This window comes from Lepisosteus platostomus, chromosome 9 (assembly GCF_059453375.1).
Source record: "Lepisosteus platostomus isolate fLepPlt1 chromosome 9, fLepPlt1.hap1, whole genome shotgun sequence".
NCBI lineage: Eukaryota > Metazoa > Chordata > Actinopteri > Semionotiformes > Lepisosteidae > Lepisosteus > Lepisosteus platostomus.
In genome coordinates this window covers 54,857,058-54,877,487 of record NC_142619.1, presented here as the reverse complement: position 1 = coordinate 54,877,487, position 20,430 = coordinate 54,857,058, and the positions used below count along the sequence as shown (strand labels likewise).

The window sequence follows — 20,430 nt, the reverse complement described above, 5'->3', positions numbered from 1 at the left end:
CTGAAGTATTTGCACACCACTAGTGTCTTTAATCTTTTATCCAGACTCTACAGGTCCAAGTTCAGTCCTCCAGGACAACAGTCTAGGAAGAGATGTAAGTCTTAAATCTACACCAGCTTCAGGGCAGCGAAGGAAGGCTAAATTGGTAAGATTAAGCCTTTTATTGAAATAACTTAGCCTGCTTTCTGAAGTTGCTGATGATGATCTAAGAACACCTAAACAACCTCCTGGAACATTACTCTTAAGCACTGAATGTAGGTAACCCTAAATTAGTCATGTGCTTGAGAAGAACTTGGTTCCATTGAGCCAAATTATTGCTTCAGCCATGTACACTAACTAAGTGCTCAGGTGGAATAACAAATCAAAAGCTCATGCGTCCCTTAGATGGGCTGCTGACCAGCTGAGATGTTTCACAGGTGTAGGCAAACCTGGCACTGCCTTTCCTTTCCATAGCAAGGCTCAGGTAAGCTGCAGCTTTGACTGACGTGTCAATCAAGCATCCCAGACCCAATATACAGTATAATGGCAGCTTTCCATTTGGCAAATGCAAGATCCCACTTGCAATAGGAAGCTGTCTTCAAGTGACATGTCATTAATTTGTTATTGGCAGGTGGATTGAAGTTAATTGTTTAAGTGGCCCATTAAGTATTTCAGGGACAATGAAGGGAGTACAGCTCAGCTTTAATGGAAGTCCAGTAGAGAGGGCAACTGTCAAGTTTACTTAATTATGTAAAACAGTGGGAGGCAGTCTGACAGGAAATTCATCACCCATTTTACTTAAAAATTGTGTTGGCATTTATAAAAAAGAGTAAAAGACTTTGATAGAATGAAATTTCAACTTAAGGGCTATTAGATATCTAAATGGTGTAATTTGAGGTTATTGTGATTTGTTAAGATTTTTCTCTCTTTGATGGTTTTACAGAACACTGGACACGATGTGTTTAAATGAAGCTGTGGTGCACATTATCACTAATTAAATCTTTTTGTTGTTGTATGGTTTATGATGATTAGCAACATTCCTAAGGTCACGTTAGTAATGAGCTTAAATATAGATTTAATACAAACAGTTTATACTATGTATATTACAAATGACTGCATGGACAACCGTGGTGCAATGTGATAGGTTTATTACTTTGCAATAAAAATCTGCATTGATGTCATCATGAAATAAGGTAGTGCATGTCAGGAAAGGAAAGGCCATAGGTCTGCTGTAACACAGGCCCAGATTAATTCAAAACTCCACTACTCAGTACTGTACCCAAAAATTCTATTTCTTTGGTGACTCATGAGTGGGTCAAAATTGTATTTTAATGGAAGCTTGGATAACCTTGTGCTTCTTACACTAAGCTTTGTGACACATTTAAGAATTCTTTTTTTAGGCAATGATTTTAAAAACTAGTTTGAAATAATAAGAATTCAAAAGAGTAATTTTAATTCCATTTTCTTAAATGGGAAATATTTCTAATATTTTTCTTAAATATGAAAGTCATATTTCTTAAATATGACTGCTGTAAAGTGCAAATTCTATATACTGTATTAAGAGCTTATGCCATGGCACAAAGTTATTTTTGTTACATGTCCTATTTATACAGTAGCTCATAAATTAAAGATCACACCTTGGATGTCTTTTCAAATGTATTTAAGCAGTATTTAATACAATCCAAATTGTTTAACAAAACTTTTTAATATATACTGTATAATAGATTTAAAATGTATATTTACAGATCAAAAGCCAAACAGAGTAAAAACCCTCATTCTAGCAAAGACCTGCTTGGAGAAAATTTTCTTTGATTTGTCTTTCTGTATTTCACTCCCTGTAGTCATGGTTATTTCGTTGTTGGAATGGATATTACTTTCGAGTCGGTAACGCAAGGAAAAAAAACATTTGCTTTATATATATATTCATTTTTAAATTAAAACATCGTCCCACTCTTAATAAGCTTTTAGAACGTTTTTACAGACACACACTTTAAATTAGTTTTGAGTTGTGCATTAGAAATAGTGATGGTGAACTGCAAAGTAATAAAAATATCATGTTTTAATTAAAATGAAACCGAGGGACACTTACTGTAACTGAATATAGAAGCTTTCTTTTTAATATTTCTGATGATGAAAAACAAAAGTGGAGTAAAATAAAACTGTCACCTCTACGAACATGACCGTGATTATCATTACAGTACTCAATTCGTGCTGTACAATATACGAGAGTAGTGTACTGTTGCTGGGATGGTAACCTGACTGTTCAAAGAAACAGCCATAAAATATAGAAAAAAATGAATAATATAAAAGTGAAATTAGAACCAGAGACTGATCAGTAGTTAGCTACTTAAAGAGAGAAGATTTATACAAGCAAAAAGATTGTAGCTTTATAGTCCGCAAAGGAAAAAAAAAAGTTTCTGTTGTAGGAAAAAAAAAATCCATTATCAGATGATTCGGTTACTAAGAAACACTTTCAGTCATAAAAGAGCAGGAATGTTTCCTCCAAAGTAAAGGTCCACTCCTTTTTAAAAGAACTTGGCTCGCTCATAAAACACAAATCAACCGCACAGGCCAGCCCGTGAAACAGTGAAGACTCGGGCTGTCTACCGCACTGGCATCCCGGACTGAGCGCCGGCTGGGTGGCATCAGGTAGCGGAGCTTCTCTCGGAGCAAGCACTTCGTGACGGAGAGCAGCGTCTGAGTCATCGCCGCTTCCAGGGAGAGAACAGGCGAAATGGACCGATTAGTGTTCTCTGACAGGGTAAGGCTGATGAATTACTCTCCACCGCTGAACGACTCATTAAATTAAAAAGGATTTCAGCGCGTCGCCGAGGCCTCTAATGTGTTTGTTCTCCTACTCCGACGCCAGGCTGATTCAGCAGCCAGGTTGTGCACCTGTATGGGCTGTTCTTACAGTACTGTAGGTTAAACATGTATCTAATTACTCCGTCTTTAAATACACCGTATCTAAGATGAAGACAGGGGACGCAGTCAAGTAAAGTTAGTTGCGTTGGTGATGAAAGGTTGGGAATTATACATACCTGTACATGTAGCATCCTTTTCCTAAAAATATAAGTGATGCACAACGTACAGTATACTGTAATTTAAAAGTTGTAAAGCAACTTGATAAACGTCATTTCTAATTAATAAAGTATTTAAACCGTTCAGTTCAGCTGCAGTCGCAAATTCAAACGCGTTTACGCGATTACTGAATCGGAAACTGAAGTATGGCAACTTTAAATTCAGTCTGGCATTAAAAAAAAAATAGTCCGCTAAAAAAATTGTAAGGTATTGGTAACTGCCAGGGAATTTGATTCGGAGATTGCTAACTAGAACGCGGTCACTGCAACTCCACTTCGCTAATGACGGTAAAACTAGGAATTTATTTCTACTTTGACCTGCAAGTCATATTTACGTTTCACACTTTTTTAAATGGGGTTATAATTCTTATTCAGTGCATGCTGACGTGTAGAGTTTCTCCCGTAGATAATCACATTTTTAGCCGTTACTGTTGAGTACTCGGTAAGGCATGGAATGAGCAACCCTTCAAGGCTCTTTTGAAATGGTTTTAAATATTAACCCCCACCTCCCTGTATTGGTAGTTGGGGAGTTTTATTTGCGATTTCTTTTTACTACGTGACGCTGGCACAAGCCGATACTAGCGCGTTATGGCAACGTTATGATTACCCAAAGGCATGTTTTGTCTGACCTCCGGGAGGATATACAGCTCATTGTGACAGTTTAATGCACCTCTGTGATGGTGTTGTAAAAATAGATCATGTCAGGTTTAACAGGCACTGGGGTTTTAATAGCTTTGCGTTCCGTGCTTTCTGAAAGACAGTTTAATTGGACCAGCAGACATTTAATATTGCTCCTGCAAAATTGAGAAGCAATTCTTGTCGCCGAAGTCTAGAGGCTCGTCACAGCAGCTTTTAATTGGGCATCATTTGTATGATATTGTATTTTTAAGTGAGCATGCGTAGGTGTCTGGTTAGTTACTAAAGTTAGGACATTAAATAGGTAGGAACCCATTAAGTAACTTTATAAAGTCTTTAAAGCACATTAAATAAGGATAGAAAGTGAGAATACACTATTGTACATAATGACACAATTTAGCTCTCTAAGATGGTGGTGGTTGTCAGTCTTGGAGTTCCCCTGTCTCTGCTAGTTTTGTTACCTCTGGGCCCTTAATCACCAGTGCTACAGTAATTGCTGCCAGTCTTTTTCTTAATTTGCTAATTAAGAATTGGCTTCCTTATGTCTGGTCAAACAGCTCTTAATAGGTGGTTAATGTGCTGGCGAACAGACACAGGTGGGAATGCTGACCCTGTATCAGGCACGGCCACAGTCGGACAGTGTTTTTTTGCTTCTGCTTCTGCCCAGTCGGTTATACTGTATCTCAGTTCACACATTTGAATGAGGGTCAGTCTTGAAACACACTAATTAGCACAGGGTTCGTACCAATTACAAATCTCATTCAGCTGAACGCAAATATTAAAAAAAAATCTGAAATAAATAAGCCTGTGAAGAAAAAAAACCCTGATGTCACAGAGGTTTCCCAGCATCAGGAATGTAAACCTCTGGATTAGGGGGGTCTTGAGACCAAGGACTAATGGGGGAGGTGGAAGCTTTCTTGCTGAGTGCCTGCCAGCTCTGTGGCTGGAAGGTTGCCGGTTCAAATCCAGCAGCCGGCAGAGGAATCCTACTCTTGGGCCCCTGAGCAAGGCCTTTAACCCCAGCTGCTCCAGGGGTGCCGTATAAATGGCTGACGCTGTGCTCTGACCCCAAGCTTCTCTCTCCCCGTCTGTGTGTTTTATGGAGAGCAAGTTGGGGTATGTATATTGTATACATATGGCTAATCTTATCTTATCTTGGCCATAAGACGAGGAGGCTTGAACCCTACACAGACTGCAGGGCCAGCTGCAAAGGGGAGATGGGGCAGAGGAGGGTCGCTTGAGTCAAATGTGAAGGGAAGCGTTTGAGTTCAGGTTATGTACAATAGCTAGTTGGGTGGAGATGGTGAATTGGTGCAGCTGTATGAGATTGACTAGTCGTTGTTATCCCTCCTGAACTTCAGTCAATACTGTAACTTCCATTTAGCAAAATGTATTTATTTCCAAGGGTAGAATGTGCTGCATCGTTATTTGCATAATTATTCTGCGGTAAATATCAAATTTGGTACTGTGCTCATCAGATAGGTCAGATTCCTGTCAGCAAAGACAAGAAGATGTTGAAAAGGCTTATCAGGATCACCTTGTTTGATTGACAGATAGCAAAAACGCATATGCTTTCATACACATACCAAACAGGGGCCTGCATGACTGAAATGGAAGTTAATTGGGCTCGGGGATTAGTGCTTGGTATCACCTGTGAGCTCTACTTGAGGGATTTATGAGGCTGTCCTCATCAGCAACTGTGATTCTCTGAGGCACTGCTCATCTCACTTATTAAGTAACAGAGCTTTAGTGTTTTTTTTTACTGGGAATCGGATCCACCCAAAAAGGCCCACTTGTTGTCACATTACAAAACACCCTGAGAACGCAGAGCACTGCACAAAAGTGTAGAGATGCAGAGAGCCACAGTGCAGCTCAGTGAGGGTTTGAAATGAGTGTTAATTTGTTATGAAAAGGCTGTTTTCTGCAGTACACCAGAGAAGCCACACACAAGGTGTACCTATCATGGTGCTTTGAATCCAAGCAGTTTTGCAGAAAGTTTTATAGCCTGAGAACAGCTCCTGTCACGCTCTGTTATTACCATGAATGGGTATTGGATATACAGCTTTCATATAATGTTCTTTTTGCATAATGTAAATTTCAGGTCACGCTGTTCAAAACAATCACGTGGAAGAGTGCATCTCCTTGTTCTGAGACAGAGAAGCTTTTTGTACAGGTACATCCCAAATTTATGTCTGTAGGCAGGGATGAGGCAGGAAACAGTCTTTAGTTTGAAGATGGATGGTGGGGAATTTCTTCACATCACTTCAGGTGCTGAGAGTAGTCCTGCAGTAGTTTGTCAGATCTTAATTGTAACAAACAGTAGACCTGACATTACTATAGAGCCTGTCACAGGTGAGCAGTCAACCATATCTATCTTTCAGTAAAAGGTTTCTTTATTCATCTTTTGCATAATCTTGACTGCTCAGTGAATGAAGGTCCCTTTGTTTGTCAGTTTCTTTTAGAAGCACACAGCATTATTGCATTAGTAATTAAGAGGGATCAAGGAGATGTGAAGTCGTGTTCTGTCTGGGTCTGAAGCATTCAGTCTTTGCCAGACACAGATTGTAATTGCATGTTTAGATCGCTAAGCTCCAGTGTTCCAGGAATGCACTCCACTTAATTCACTTGCTAAGAAGGAGTTTCAAGCCCAGTGCATGATCACACCTTTCCATCAGAAAGACCCAAGAAGGCTGATGAGTGATGGATGATAGGTTAAAGTTTGATGTGGGCCTGTGTCTACAGTGAAAAGTGAAAAACAAATCCTAAAATTAATAAAAAATAAAAAAACTGAAAATAATTGAATAAGTATTCTCCCCCTTGCTTTGACACACCTAAATTACCTCTGAAGTAACCAATTCTCTTCTCCAAGTCACATAATTACTTGACTGGAGTCCATCTGTGTGCAGTTGAGGTGTTTCACATGATTTCAGAATAAATACACCTGTGTCTGGGCGCTTCCCCACTTAGTTTGTGCTCTCAGGAATCATGACACCATATAGACCAAGGAACATTCCATACAGATCTGAGATGGGGTTCTTGAAAAATACCAGTCAGGGCAAGGATATAAGAACATTTCCAAGGCATTGAATATACCTCGAAACACAGTGAAGTCCATCATTAAAAAGGTGAGAAAATATGGAAGAACTGTGAATCTGCCCAGAACTGGCTGTCCTTCAAAACTAAGTGGCCAGGGAAGAAGAGCCATAGTAAGGGAGGCCACCAAGAGGCCTATAGCAACTCTAAAGGCCTTACAGTCCTCCATGACAGAGATGGGAGAAACTGTGCATGAGACAACAATAGCACACACACTTCATAAATCTGGCTTGTACGGAAGGGTGATGGGAAGAAAGCCTTTGTTGAGTGGGGGGGGAACTCATATCACATCTCGGCTGGAGTTTGCCCAAAAGCGTGTAAGTGCCTAAACAATTTGGAGGAAGATTCTATGGTCCGATGCGACCAAAACTGAACTTTGTTTGGTGCAAACCAAGCACGGCAGATCACACTGAGCACACCACCCCTACAGTGAAGCATGGTGGTGGCAGCGTCATGCTTTGGGGATGCTTCTCTGCGGCAGGGGCCGGAAAACTCATAGAAGGAAAAACGGAGGAAGCCACAGTAAGTACAGAAAAATCCTGGAGGAAAACATGCTGCAATCCGGAAGAGCCCTGGGACTTGGAAGACGATCCATGTTACAACAGGACAATGACCCGAAACGCACAGCAAAAGACTGGAGTGGCTTGTAACCAAAAAGGTTAACGTCCTGGAGTAGTTCAGTTCGAGCCCAGACCTCAATTCTATTGAGCATCTGTGGAATGACTTAAAACTTGCTGTTCACAATTGGTCCCCATCCAACTTGATGGAGCTTGAGCAATTTTGCCAAGAAGACTGGGCAAAAATTCCAGTGTCAAGATGTGCAACGCTGATAGAGACTTACCCAAAGAGACTCACGGCTGTAATTGCTCTCAACGGTGGTCCTACCAAGTATTGACTCTGAGAACTAAATTCTCACTTAAATACATCATGGTTCCATGCTGTGACACAATAAAATGTGAAAAAGTCCAAGGGGGGGTGAATACGTTTGCAAGGCACTGTATTTAGCTGTGCTAGAGCAATGTGATTTGTTGTGTTGAATCCCCCTATTCTAGGAGAGCATACGTTTTGGGACAAATGGCTGACAGGTGTTCCATGTTGTATTAACGGTGAAAACCAAAGACCTGTGAATATACTGTATATGGCTTTGGCTCCAGCCTTTGTAGTTGACATTTCTGGTTTGGAAAGCGTAAACCAAGATGAAGACTAGAGAACTGCTTATCGCAAAACAGCAAGCAATAGCAAAGATGAAAGCAAAAAAACAACAACAAAACAATTATAACCATTGCAGAGAGATTGGGGATCGTAAAACAAACAGTATGTAATGTCTTGAAAAATAAACTACTGGAGGAATCGGCAGAGACCAGGTCATATAGGGTAGATGACAGCATTGATAACAGAAAAATCATTACAGCTGTGAAGAAAAACAAATAACTGCCAAAGAGATTTAAGACTATCTCCAGAGTGCAGGGGTGAACGTATCTCAGTTCACTGTGCACAGGAGACAGGCGAATTACAAGAGCTACACTCTTGTAAACCTCTCTTCGGTATTATAAACATGAAGTCCACGTTAGAATTTGCAAAGAATAACGACAACAGTTTTGGAACTAACGTTTATGGACAGATGAGACAAAGATAAACTTTTATCAAAGTGACAGAAAAGCAAAAAAAGAGAGAGTGGAAATGCAAATGATCCTCAGCATGCTACCTCCAAAAAAAACATCTCTGAACGCATCGGCTGGAAATTCACCCTGTAGCAAAACAATACCTTAAAACATACTCTACCTTTCACCAAGGAATTCATCAGGAAGAAGCTGAAACTTCTGAACTGAGTCGGTCTCCTTATTCGCATCCCATTGAGCATGAATTTGACCCACTGAAGAGGAAACTAAAGTAAAAAAAAAACACAAACTAGCAACAGCTGAAAATGGCTGCAGTTAAAGCTTAGCAAAGCGTCTCAAATGAACTGTGATGGTGCAGAGTTATCTAAAGTGAGGAGCTTGGGTCACACCACTGAGAATGAAGTTCACTGTAAGTACTCCAGTGATCAAGGAAATTATCAGTGTACATTCTGCGTGTGGTGGCTAGAGAAATCGGCCCCGCCAGTAGTGAGCATATTTTTCTCTGTATATTAGAGTACAGAACTAGACAAGGAGTGTCTACTTCAATGGTGTCATATTGGCAAAATTCTCAGGTTAGAAAACCTGTCAGAGAGACCTTTAAAGTTTGTTCAACTGTTACAGGGGACTAAGACTGTCACAAGACTAAATGGTTTAAGTCTTGACTTATAGGCAAACAGGATCCACCAGTGATTTAAAATTACTTTGAGATCTAAAATGCATGAGGAAAGGGTTAAAACGTTGTGCAAATCATGGAATGTTTATATAAACCATTTTATTATGTTGAAGAGGCACCCAGGTGATTATAAGAAACTTGGTGGCATGAAGAAGCGGCATGTGATTGGTTGTGAGCAGACAATTCACATAATTATGAAGAAGGGCGATCTCCTACATCCATTGCACAGGATGTTGGCTGTATTGACCATTAATTACTATACGCATTTACTGTACGTGTTTTAAGAGAATGCTGTATTTGATGTTTATTTATTCTAATTAGATTAATTTAAAATGTTTTTCCATTAAGTGAAATGGGAATTTCTATGTATTAGAGAGAATTATCTATAGCTGCTCATGCAACAACTAAGAGAGCCTTTTCAGACTTATAGTAAAATTGGGATGCTTAAAGACCTGTGGGACAGAGCTCTTCCATAATTCGGGAGTGAATTAGATTCAAAGGATCCTATAATCTGCAAGTATCACAGATGAGGCACAGTAATATTCAGTAAGAAAAAAACAAAGCTACTCTTAAAGTAACTGTTCCACAATCTCTTGGTTCCTGTATATGAGGGTGGATTATGGCTGTAATTGAATTTCCTGCTTGGAAAATGTCAGTCTTGCTGTTTCGTACATAGAGGTGAAATTTAGATAACTTTGGAATCACAAGTGGCATTAGTAAATTTTATTTTCAAGAGATGAATGCTTAGATAATGCTTTGAAGGAAACAATGCATTATGATCGGGGGACCTATAAACTGAAAGCCTTTACAAATCAACAAATCTTGGTTATTCCTATAGCGTCCCATTTGAGGGAAAAATGCAGTTTAGAAATAAAACAAAGTGAACTGGCTTGGCTGTTTGCCTTGAAAATGGCAAGTCAACCAATGTGCTTTTATTCAAGGGTCCAGATCCATCACCTCTGTATATGTAGAGGTGTACTGTACCACAGAGTCTTCTTCTGCTTAACCCCCCCCGCACTGACCAATCAGGGTGATCCTTAGGCTCCCTCACATATCCAGTAGTTCCAAGACACATTCGTAGCATCTGCATTGCTCGCTGGTACCTTCCGAACGTTGACATTGGCATTGTACTTCTGACACCATGCCTCTGTTAGTTATGCTAGCCATGTGTTAAGTACCAAGGTGTTTTGAATATGTTCAAGCCATATTACATCAATACTTTCCACTTGTGTCAAGATGGTAAATCCCATGGCTCCAAACGGAATAGATGTATGTACTTCCGAATGTGTCATGTTGAGCACTCATGGAACTAGTGAGCAGTTGAACAACATGGCCACATCCTGTAGTTCTCAGTGCGCTGTGATTAGTGTCGTATGAGTTGAAGACATTGCAGAGGTAACATCCATCCATTTTATAATCGTTTCATCCAATTCAGGGTCACAGGGTCGCAGAAGCCTATCCCGGCAAGCAGCGAGTGCATGATGGGATACACACAGGACAGGATGCTGGTCCATGGCAGTCAACAGATACCACTAGACACAGAAATGTAAAATACGTGTAAATGTAAAAAACATTCTCAAACAAAATGGCAGGAAGACACACATATGGTGTTTAGTTGCAGCAGGATAATGTGAGATCAAACAGCCCAGATAATTTAAATACCCTGGACTCTGAGCTACTGTTACTGTATTTTCACCCTGACGTCCAATTCTTTCACCTAGTGCATTTGTTGGTGATCAGAGAGTGCAGTGGAAGGTGAAATTGTGGCTTACACAGGTACAGGTGGCTTATACATGTTTTTCATCCAGGGTGGCCGATGGAGACTTGCGAGCTTCTGGAACACATGAATGTCATGTGAAAAGAGTCTAGTAAATAATACCTACAGTAGCTACTACCTTTTTTTAAGAACCCTTACAATTCCTCTTGAAAGTGCTTCAGCAAAAATTTGTCGATTTAGTAGCAGTAACATTTCGAACAACATTCTTTGCTTTAATGGGTTGCGGGTACAGTCACGTAAAGGTACTGTATTATTTTAAATTCACTTCTCCATCTGCACGCACGAACCTATTGAAAATAAGGAAAGAAGCTTGACATAGCATGACATTTGCTTATGAGCCTGCAGTTTAAGCAATTAAATGCTTTTGGCAGACTTTGTTTCCTTGAAGGAGATTGTAAAACTATAAGTGATAGAAGGAATATACTATAGAGTATGGAAAGTTTTACAGGTAATGGGGATCCCCTCCACCACCACCAATGTGCAGCATCCACCTGGATGATGTGACGGCAGCCATAGTGCGCCAGAACGCTCACCACGACACATCAGCTATTAGTGGGGAGAAAAACAGAGTGATGTAGCCTATTTATAGATGGGGATTATTAGGAGGCCATGATTGGTAAGGGCCAATGGGAAATTTGGCCAGGACACCAGGGTTACACCCCTACTTTCTTCAAGAAACGACCTGGGATTTTTAATGACCACAGAGAGTCAGGCCCTTGGTTTTACATCTCATCTGAAGGACGGCACTTGTTTACAGTATAGTGTCCCCGTCACTATACTGGGGCATTAGGACCCACATGGACCGCAGGGTGAGCGCCCCCTGCTGGCCCCACTAACACCTCTTCCAGCAGCAACCTTAGAGTTTCCCAGGAGGTCTCCTGTCCAGGTACTGACCAGGCTCACACCTGCTTAGCTTCAGTGGGCTGCCAGTTGTGAGTTGCAGGGTGATATGGCTGCTGACTGAAGGAGAAGTTTTTAATAGAAGTGGAAAATACCCTCTATTACAGTGAAGCATTTCTTTCAGCAGTTAGTGAACGGATTAGGACTTGTGGAGCATGTTAGTTAGATTTGCAGAAGGCATTTTTTCTCTTTTCACTTTTTGCTTTTCAGTTTGGGACTTATAAATGAACTCTACTAACTTTTTGGAAATGGTGAGAATTCAAGGACAAGAAAAAGTAATCTGCCTGTGGGTACCAGCTACCTCAAGTGGTCACAGTATTAGTGTCAGATATTTCGGTGAAAAGAATGGAAAAAATAGTTACAGTGACAAAGCAGTGTGTTGTAAATTGAGTGGGACATGGAGTGGAGTGGGATTTCACAGGTGAAAAGGCACAAAAATCTATCCCTGTTGCGAGGATGAGGAGATTTATACCTTCGGTCTTTGCAGTTGCAGTGAATGGCAATTCGTCTGTCAGTCCTGTCAGTTCGAGAACTCACCCTAAACCACGCCAGCTGTCGCTCAGCAACCCCCTCACTGAGAGGGCTGAAAGATCAGATGCCAGCTCATTACACTTCACCGCCAGCATCCAGATGACTTCTACCGGATTCATAGCCATTGTTTTTTATTTTCATTTTGCTCTACAGCCCGTAAGATGAATTGGAAACTGGTGGTTGGTAACTCGCAATTCAGGCTGTGGCAATCTGTTCACATCCATCCAAGATACCCAAGAACAATATCCTCTCCCACCTCTTCCTGAGGTCCTAGAGTGATTCGCCTCAGCCTTGCATGTATTTCAGTCTTTGTGATGGGTGCTGTATCTGCAGCACAGGTAGTGGCAGTGCTATCTGCCCTTGATGGACCATTACCTGTACAATATTGTATAATATCCTTGTGTGCCTGAAGCATTTAATTGGTGGGGTGGTGCTGTGCCAAAAATACATAAATCATCCTTTTACAGGCAGCCAAGACTTAAATAATAAAACTTACATTATTTTATTAATAAAATAATAAACAAATAAATAAAACTGAAATGCACGGCTTTGATGTTGAAGTCTCAAGCTGCAGCACACTGTGTTTTATATGTATTGAGTTTAAATCGCAGTATGTGCTTAACTACACAGATACTAATTATACCCAGGTATGGAGTTAATTTCTGCTGTAGTTAAGCAATTTCACAAGGGCTAAGAATAGCTTCCTGCTCTACCTGCATCAGTGGGATTGCGCAACTGACCTTTCTGAATTTGTACGTGGGGGTGGTGAGACTGTATTTCATCTTAACATTAATACAAGCTTTCACAGGTTTGCAAAGAGGAAACCTGTTAGGGCAGAATGGGGGAGTGTGTGGTCTCCATATTATGGAGTACAGTGACTTAAGCTTTCTGACCTTAGTCAAGTGGTCTATGAACATGTTAATGTGCTTATTACTTTATCTTAAAATGCTTAACTTTCTATCTGCCCAGTGCAGTATGGGGCAGAGGCAGAGCAGGGCCGGGGAAAGAGATGCCTTTATCAACTGTGAAGTGTTCTTTCTTATCATACGTGTTGCATTCCTGCAGTGAACACAGGCTAATGAATGAACAAACGCATTGCATAAGATTATTTCATTATTAGGATATGAATTGAAGTCAATGGAAGAGCCTGACATGCACACAAAGAGAGAGCTGGGGGAGTGCTTGTGTACGTGTGGGGGGGGGGGGATGTGTGACTAAGCCGGCTATATCAGTTTTTAACATTCTTGTCCTTTATTCCTAATTTTCCTCTAAGTCAGAGCGTTCTGGGTTTGTTTCCCGGCATTTTGCGCCTTATCTCACCTACAAGCTGGTGCACGCCAAACTGAGATTACTGCCATCGCTCACTCCAGCTGGGGCTGAATGACAGAGCCAGGCCCTCATTGTCTGGCTGGGGTGCGGGGGGTGGTGGGGGCAGGTTACAAGAATAGCTGTAGCAAGGGTGTTTTCAAGCCCAGCGCCGATACAGAACTCTATCAAAATGAAAATCCTTCACCGCATAATTGAATTGGGCGCCGCCATCTCTGTCTCTCTCTCCCTGTGACAGAAATGTGTCCCTTTTGTTTAGGATAAAAGACAGGAGGGATTGGGGGGAGCAAAGATTATTCCAAAGCACCTCATTTATATGGTAATAGCAAATAATTACAGGCAAACCATTGACTGTTTTGAGTGCCCAGGTCTAAAGGGACAGGGATGAGGGATGGGGTTTGCAGTTGTACAGTACTAGATGGCTATCAGCACATTATATCGTACTAATTACTCTTTAGGTGACAGGTTCAGTGTACTGCAACTGCAAGCCATTTAGCCTAATTATCACCTATTTAGTCACTAATAAAACATCACTAATGGCATTGAGTTTACCGTTTAATTGACCAACACTTGTGCAGGCTGGGCTGTCAATTAACTGGGATATCCAAGGTCAGTCTGGCGCGGTGAAGGGATCGATGTCTCATTCCGAAAGGCAGCGTTCTGAGCTGGGCTCTCCCTGCTGCTGTGCCAGACCTTCGTTTTTCCACCTTGCTCTTCCTTGCCTTCTGTGACTCCCGGATAGGTTCACCAGGCTTTAGCAATGTGGGGTCCGACTTCAGAATGGAGCTCCTTTTGCATCGTTCCCTTGGAGTTGTGCGAGCAGACAGGGGGCTTAAGGTTTGCATGAAAAGAAGGTGAGTTTCTGATGCGTGAATCCATGGCTGTTTTCGTGCGTGCAAGTTGGGCTAACTTTGTTGCTGTTTTTCTTCGTCTGGACTTGATTGCATTAGAAGAATTCTCAAATGAGTAAAAGCTGTGCGTTACGTTTGGCTTTAATGTCAATTGTGTCAACTGATGTGATGCCGCCCTTTCATATCATTTACAGTATGTCTCTTGTGCACAGGTCAGTGTTGTGAACTGGATGCTCTGGGGTTTGATTTAGTTTTCGGTGAACTTACAGACGAGGAGTTAAAATAGTAGTTTCTGTTTTGCAGATGATGCTAGAGAGGCTTGTTTCTGCAAGAGCCGCCAGGCTGTTAATGTTGAATTGGACCAAATAGCTTTGCATTTTTATCCCTGCTGCGTTGACTCTCAGTATCTGTGCCCATCCACATCCTGCGCTACTTGACAGGGCCAGGAAAGGGTTTCTAGGATAGGCAGGTGTGGCTCCTCAGAACACAGAGGCATGAATAGCGTTTGTGCAGATCATTAAGTAGGTTTGCTCTGCCATGGAGAGAGAATAGGGGTATACTGTACTGTAGCTCAGTATTAATACTGAGTGTGCTGCCCACTTATCAGCTAGTTGCAAATGCGGTGCAGGTGAACAGGGGCTGTGGTGAAAGTCTCCTCTCCAGAGTGGTCAGACTCAAGCGTGAGCGAATGTGCAGCCTTTCTGCACTGGACATCTAACTGATCGTCTGAGGCTTGTTTATTTGTGACAAAGATGTACATGAGAATTTATGGAAAAGAATGATGTAGCAGAATGTTTATTTTGGGGTGTAAACAATATGGACTAAATACAGCCTTTAAATGCTGCTCTGTGTTGTTTTATGGGTCATTCACTTTGAAGGCAGTCTTTAAATGGCTGGTGGTGTGAGACTTCATTAACATTTCGTAGTTTAATAATGTTAAGGCATTGCAGAAAGGTACTGTAGGTACAGTATTTTTATTTGCTTATTAGGAAATCATGATATTCTGCTTTATGTGTACATGTATGTTGATTGATATATTACAAATCCCTTTTGTAGGTTATTTTGAACTTGATTTTAACTAATAAATGGGCATATAATAGTCTTGAAAGAGAGCATTGGTTTCATTCAAAGAAATAAAATCAGAGTTGATTTGCTGGAGCTGCAGCTGCAAACGTGCTATTGGAGTATGAGGAGCCTTAGACTGACAGGCCTGGGTGGTGTGGATGACAGTGTGGAGAGAGGGGTGCAGGACTGGACAGAAGAGTTTACATTTTTTACGTGACAATCTTACGTCGAATTGTAATTATGCTTGTATGGGGTAGATATTCTCAGCCTGTGCCACTTTTTTTTTGGAAAAGTCGTATTGGCAACCCTCATATCTACTGTATATGAATATGCCAGGAGTATTGTCACCAGTGCTTCTTTGGTATTTCGGGAGGTCACAGACGTGCTGACACTAAGCCATCTACTGCCGTCTGTCAGGTTATGGCTATATTGGCAGAGATGGTTATCCATGATATAAGAATCCTACCTAAGAGCAGCAGCATTTCAGAAATCAGTTTTATGCTATACAGTATCTGCATTCCCAGAGACATTCATTGTACAGATGTTGTGCAGAGAACACACCGAGACCATAGAAATCCATGGAACTATTAGGAAGAGGGTCCATTGTCTAGATGCATCATTTAACTTCTGGATCATGGCCAAAGTCAAGTAAACGTTCCTGGCTCCTGTCATAATTCTGATATTCTGACAGTTTGCGGTGTTTGATCTCTTTAGGGGACCAAATATGCCATATGGATTATTACTATTAAAGTTCCAAACAGTGTATAAATAATTCGTAACAACATTTGGATTTAAAAAGCACTAAAATAGAGCATTTGTTGTTGGGAATGAAATATATTTTCTTATTTCTAATCAATAACCTAATTAATTATTTCTAATTAATAAAAAAAGACATTACTAAATCAATATTTTTGCGTTTGTTAACAGAGTGATAAATGACCAGTGTAAGCATACTATTATTTTCTAAACTGTGGATGTGTACTGTAGGTTGTGACTTTTTACCCTGCTCATTTTATTTATATACGACTAAATATTGGTATTTAAAAGGGCATTCGGGTTATTAGCATTTGGCCGAAAATCAATGTTTCTGCATTTTTACAGTGATAATGAATTGTGTGTTTACAAATGACAGGGAATTTGCAATATGCCTTGATCTTGTACACTATGCAATCTGTGTGTGGTGTTGCCAAAGGGTTAACAATAAGGTGCACTGAAAATGTGACTGAGCAAACTATTTAAATCTGAAAAGGAGGTTTCTCTGCATAGATAAATTGGGGTGTGCTTCACTGCAGCCCGAAAATGGTGGATAGGATTATTGGGGCATACTGTATCCTTCACAGCACAGCTATAGCTCTCAGTTTACTGGGTGAATTCATGGCTCCAGTGAGAAAGAACAAGCAGCTCTCTCTGGAGCACTCCCCCTGAAGAAGCTGTCAGGCAGCACCTTGGCTCACCACTGGCACCGATCCACTTATCACGGATTGTCGATTTTACAAACCAGTCCATGGAAAGCACATGTGTTCAGTCTCAGCAGGGTCGAATTCACTTTGACATAGAATAATGACAAAGCAGGGTGGCATGATGTCACAGTGGTCAGCACTGCTGCCTTGCAGGGCTAGGGGCCCTGGGTTCAATTCTAGACTGGGGGTGCTGTCTGTGTGGAGTCTGTATGTTCCACCCGTGCATACTGGTAGGATAATTGGTTTCTCAGAAAACTGGCTGTGGTGTGAGTCTGTGTCTGTGTGTGCCCTGCAATAGACTGGTGTCCCATCCTGCCTTGGGACCCTTACTTTCCTGGAAAGGCTTCTGGATCAGTCTTAGAAAATAGGTGGATGAATGATAATATAATTTGCATTTAGTTGTTATTTTTAGCCATATTGGGTTACAGGTAGTTAGTTAGCTATTAGTGCTCACTGTTCATGCCCTTGGGTTCGGCCAGTAGCAGGCAATCTTGGTGAGTGTTCAAGACAATGTAAACACAGACGCATGCTGGCATGAAAGGTGTCGCTTGGGAGATACACAGGCCACTCTTAATCTCATATCTCTCACTCCTTAAGCTTTATTTGCATAAGGATGTTATTTATTATGCTCAGAATTTAGCGATACTGCACTGAATTCTGTTACTTTGATATATTGTAACAAAACATATATTTTATGCCATATGCTATGTTCTGTATACAACACAAAGGTTTCCCTTGTTTCTAATTTGTCTTAATGACAAGTACCTTAAGTTGGATAAAATCAATTAAACTCTAAAACAAAGTGAAAGATTAAACAAAATCTGAAACAGAAAATTGCATGTAACGCTAAAATGTAAAGTCGGTTTAAAAAAATGATGAATAAAATAGGCAACCTCAAATTCAATGATAGTTAAATGTCTATAAATAATAATATAAATACCTAAATAAGGAAAAAAGTAACCTTATGAGGCATTAAGTGGTACTGTATGTAATAAAAGGCTGACTGAGATTTAAACAACTGAAGATAGTTGTTCAGTTCAGAAGTATCTGTGGACACAACTCCTGTAGTTTCCACCCACCATTATCAATAGTGTTCCTTTCACCTTTCACATGGAAATACATTACCACATTTACTTTAAAAATGATTTTTAGCACAACTATATAAACAGCCTTCGTGAATAAATCTGTAATGGGTTTTAGTGGGGAGATCAGTATTATAGTTGGGAACGGACCTTGAACGTACTGTACATGCATTCCTGTGGGGAATTAAGTTCTAGGTTTGTGATTTATGCAGTGTTTTCCAGCAACGCATCCGCCACATAAATCAGGAACTACCTGTGATTTGTCATGGCGGTTCAGCAGAGCTGAGTGTGAGAAAAAACACGTTGAACATGACCAGAACAATTTACCACATAGAGATCTCTGGTCATGGATTTCTGTTCCATATTCATTGACAATTTGTATGGAGCAGCTTGACACAACCGAGCGTTTTTTTTTCCATTTCAATATTTCTGTATAGTATTGACTTGATCGGTGGGTTTGAAAGTTATTGGCTACAACAGCTTTGCTTACCATACTATGGGTTTGCTGCCATAATACTTGTTTAAATATAAATTTTTTTTTTTTCTTAGATGCATATGAGTTTGTGATCCTATAATTAAAAGGTCATTGCACACGGGTGGCACAACTCCCTACCTATGGATTAATAGTGATTAGAAGGTCCGTCCCTCACTGACTGCACTGTCCCCTACTGGAGGATCAATGCTGATTGGAGGAGAGTCATGTCCCTCACTGACTGCACTGTCCCCTACTGGAGGATCAATGCTGATTGGAGGAGAATTATGCCTCTCACTGCCAGCACTACCCTCTACTGGAGAATCAGTGCTGACTGGAGGAGAGGCATGTCCCTCACTGACTGCACTGTCCCCTGCTGGAGGATCATTGCTGATTGGAGGAGAGTCATGTCTCTCACTGACAGCATTGCCCTGTACTGGAGAATCAGTGTTGACTGGAGGAGAGGCATGTCCCTCACTGACAGCATTGCCCTGTACTGGAGAATCAGTGTTGACTGGAGGAGAGGCATGTCCCTCACTGACAGCATTGCCCTGTACTGGAGGATCATTGCTGACTGGAGGAGAGTCATGTCTCTTACTGAGAGCACTGACCTGTAGTAGAAGATCAGTGTTGATTGGATGAGAGGCGCATCCCTCACTGACTGCACCACCCTGTACAGCAAGATCAGCTGACTGGAGGCGAATCATGATCCTCACAAGCAGTCCTGCATGCCCGCTGCAGGGCTCACCTTTGTGCCCAGTGGGCCTGCCCTAGCTGACTGCAACTGGGATTCCCCAAGTAGCTGAGCACTGCCACTAGAGCAAACCCAGACTCGAACCTGTGTTTGAGCAAATAACATTAGCTGAGCCACTGAGGTGGCTCCCCCTCACCTCCTACACCAATAACACCACTGTCTCAAAATCTCACCATGCATATCAAACACAGCAAGTAAATTTGAAACAGCTGAGAGTCCGGAGTCAATTTAAATGGGCATCCTGTGCAGCCAAGATGCAGTGCAGTATAAAATCAGATTAGACAGTCAGTGAAAGGACAGTGATCCGATTCTGCCCTTGGCGGTTTTCACGTGTTGTTTTGTAAGTGAGGCAGCACAAGCACGCTCCAGATCTATACAGCAGGTTTGTCTGGTTTTCAGTACTTGAAGGGCTTCACAGTTCACCATGCCTGGCACACACCACACAGCTGTAGCACAGAGCTTTCCCAGACATCTATTGTAATGCCTTTCAAGCAGAAAGGCAATAGCAACAGTTGCATTGCGTCAAAACATCTCTTCCTCAGTGTTCAGCCAAAAATGGGAAAACAACATTAGCTTTAAAAAAAACCCATGTAACATTAATACCAACACAGCTGCAAGCACTTGTCCTGTGCACTTCAGACTCGAAGTTGGCATGAGTCATCGTTGCCCCCATCACCCTCTCCAAGCCTGATTGCACATTAAGTGTAGTGGTTTTCATTTTGAGAGGAGAACCTTTGATTCACAAACCTTTCAGTTTGGTTTCTATAGTACTACACTGGGCCTCATCCTATGCATGAAAATGAGTATGGGACTGCTACTGCAGATGTGACACTAATTCCTTGAATTCTGCTATTGTGAACAAATTAATTGGTGGAATCAGAGCTTTGAAATGTGGTTTCTAGCTTCCTAGGGAAATATCCACCCACCAATGTTGTTTAAGTATTGACTGTGCAAAATGCCAGTTCACTTTGATATACTAGAAGATGATTCGATGAATGATTCCATTTGTAAACATTCTTCTGACTGGGCACAACTCTTTATAGATGAACCTGCTATTTTATTTATTTATGGGTATATTTTTAATAATGCTGTTCTTGGGCCACAACGTGTGAAATGGTGGCTTTGTCTAATC

The 20,430-nt window shown here is 41.1% G+C and overlaps 1 protein-coding gene across 3 annotated transcripts in view; it reads left to right on the top strand.

Annotated features, from left to right (window-relative positions):
* The first annotated feature begins 2,487 nt into the window (after window positions 1-2,487).
* LOC148655268 (dynein axonemal heavy chain 3-like) overlaps window positions 2,488-20,430 on the top strand; it is a 237,770-nt gene continuing 219,827 nt past the window's right edge. For all 3 annotated transcript variants that reach the window (XM_088645659.1, XM_088645658.1, XM_088645657.1), the window contains exon 1: window positions 2,488-2,740. Coding sequence is in view for 2 of the 3 variants with exons in the window: in XM_088645658.1 (XP_088501784.1) it covers window positions 2,714-2,740 (27 nt within the window). In the remaining variant the exon portion in view is untranslated. The remainder of the gene's footprint in view (window positions 2,741-20,430) is intronic.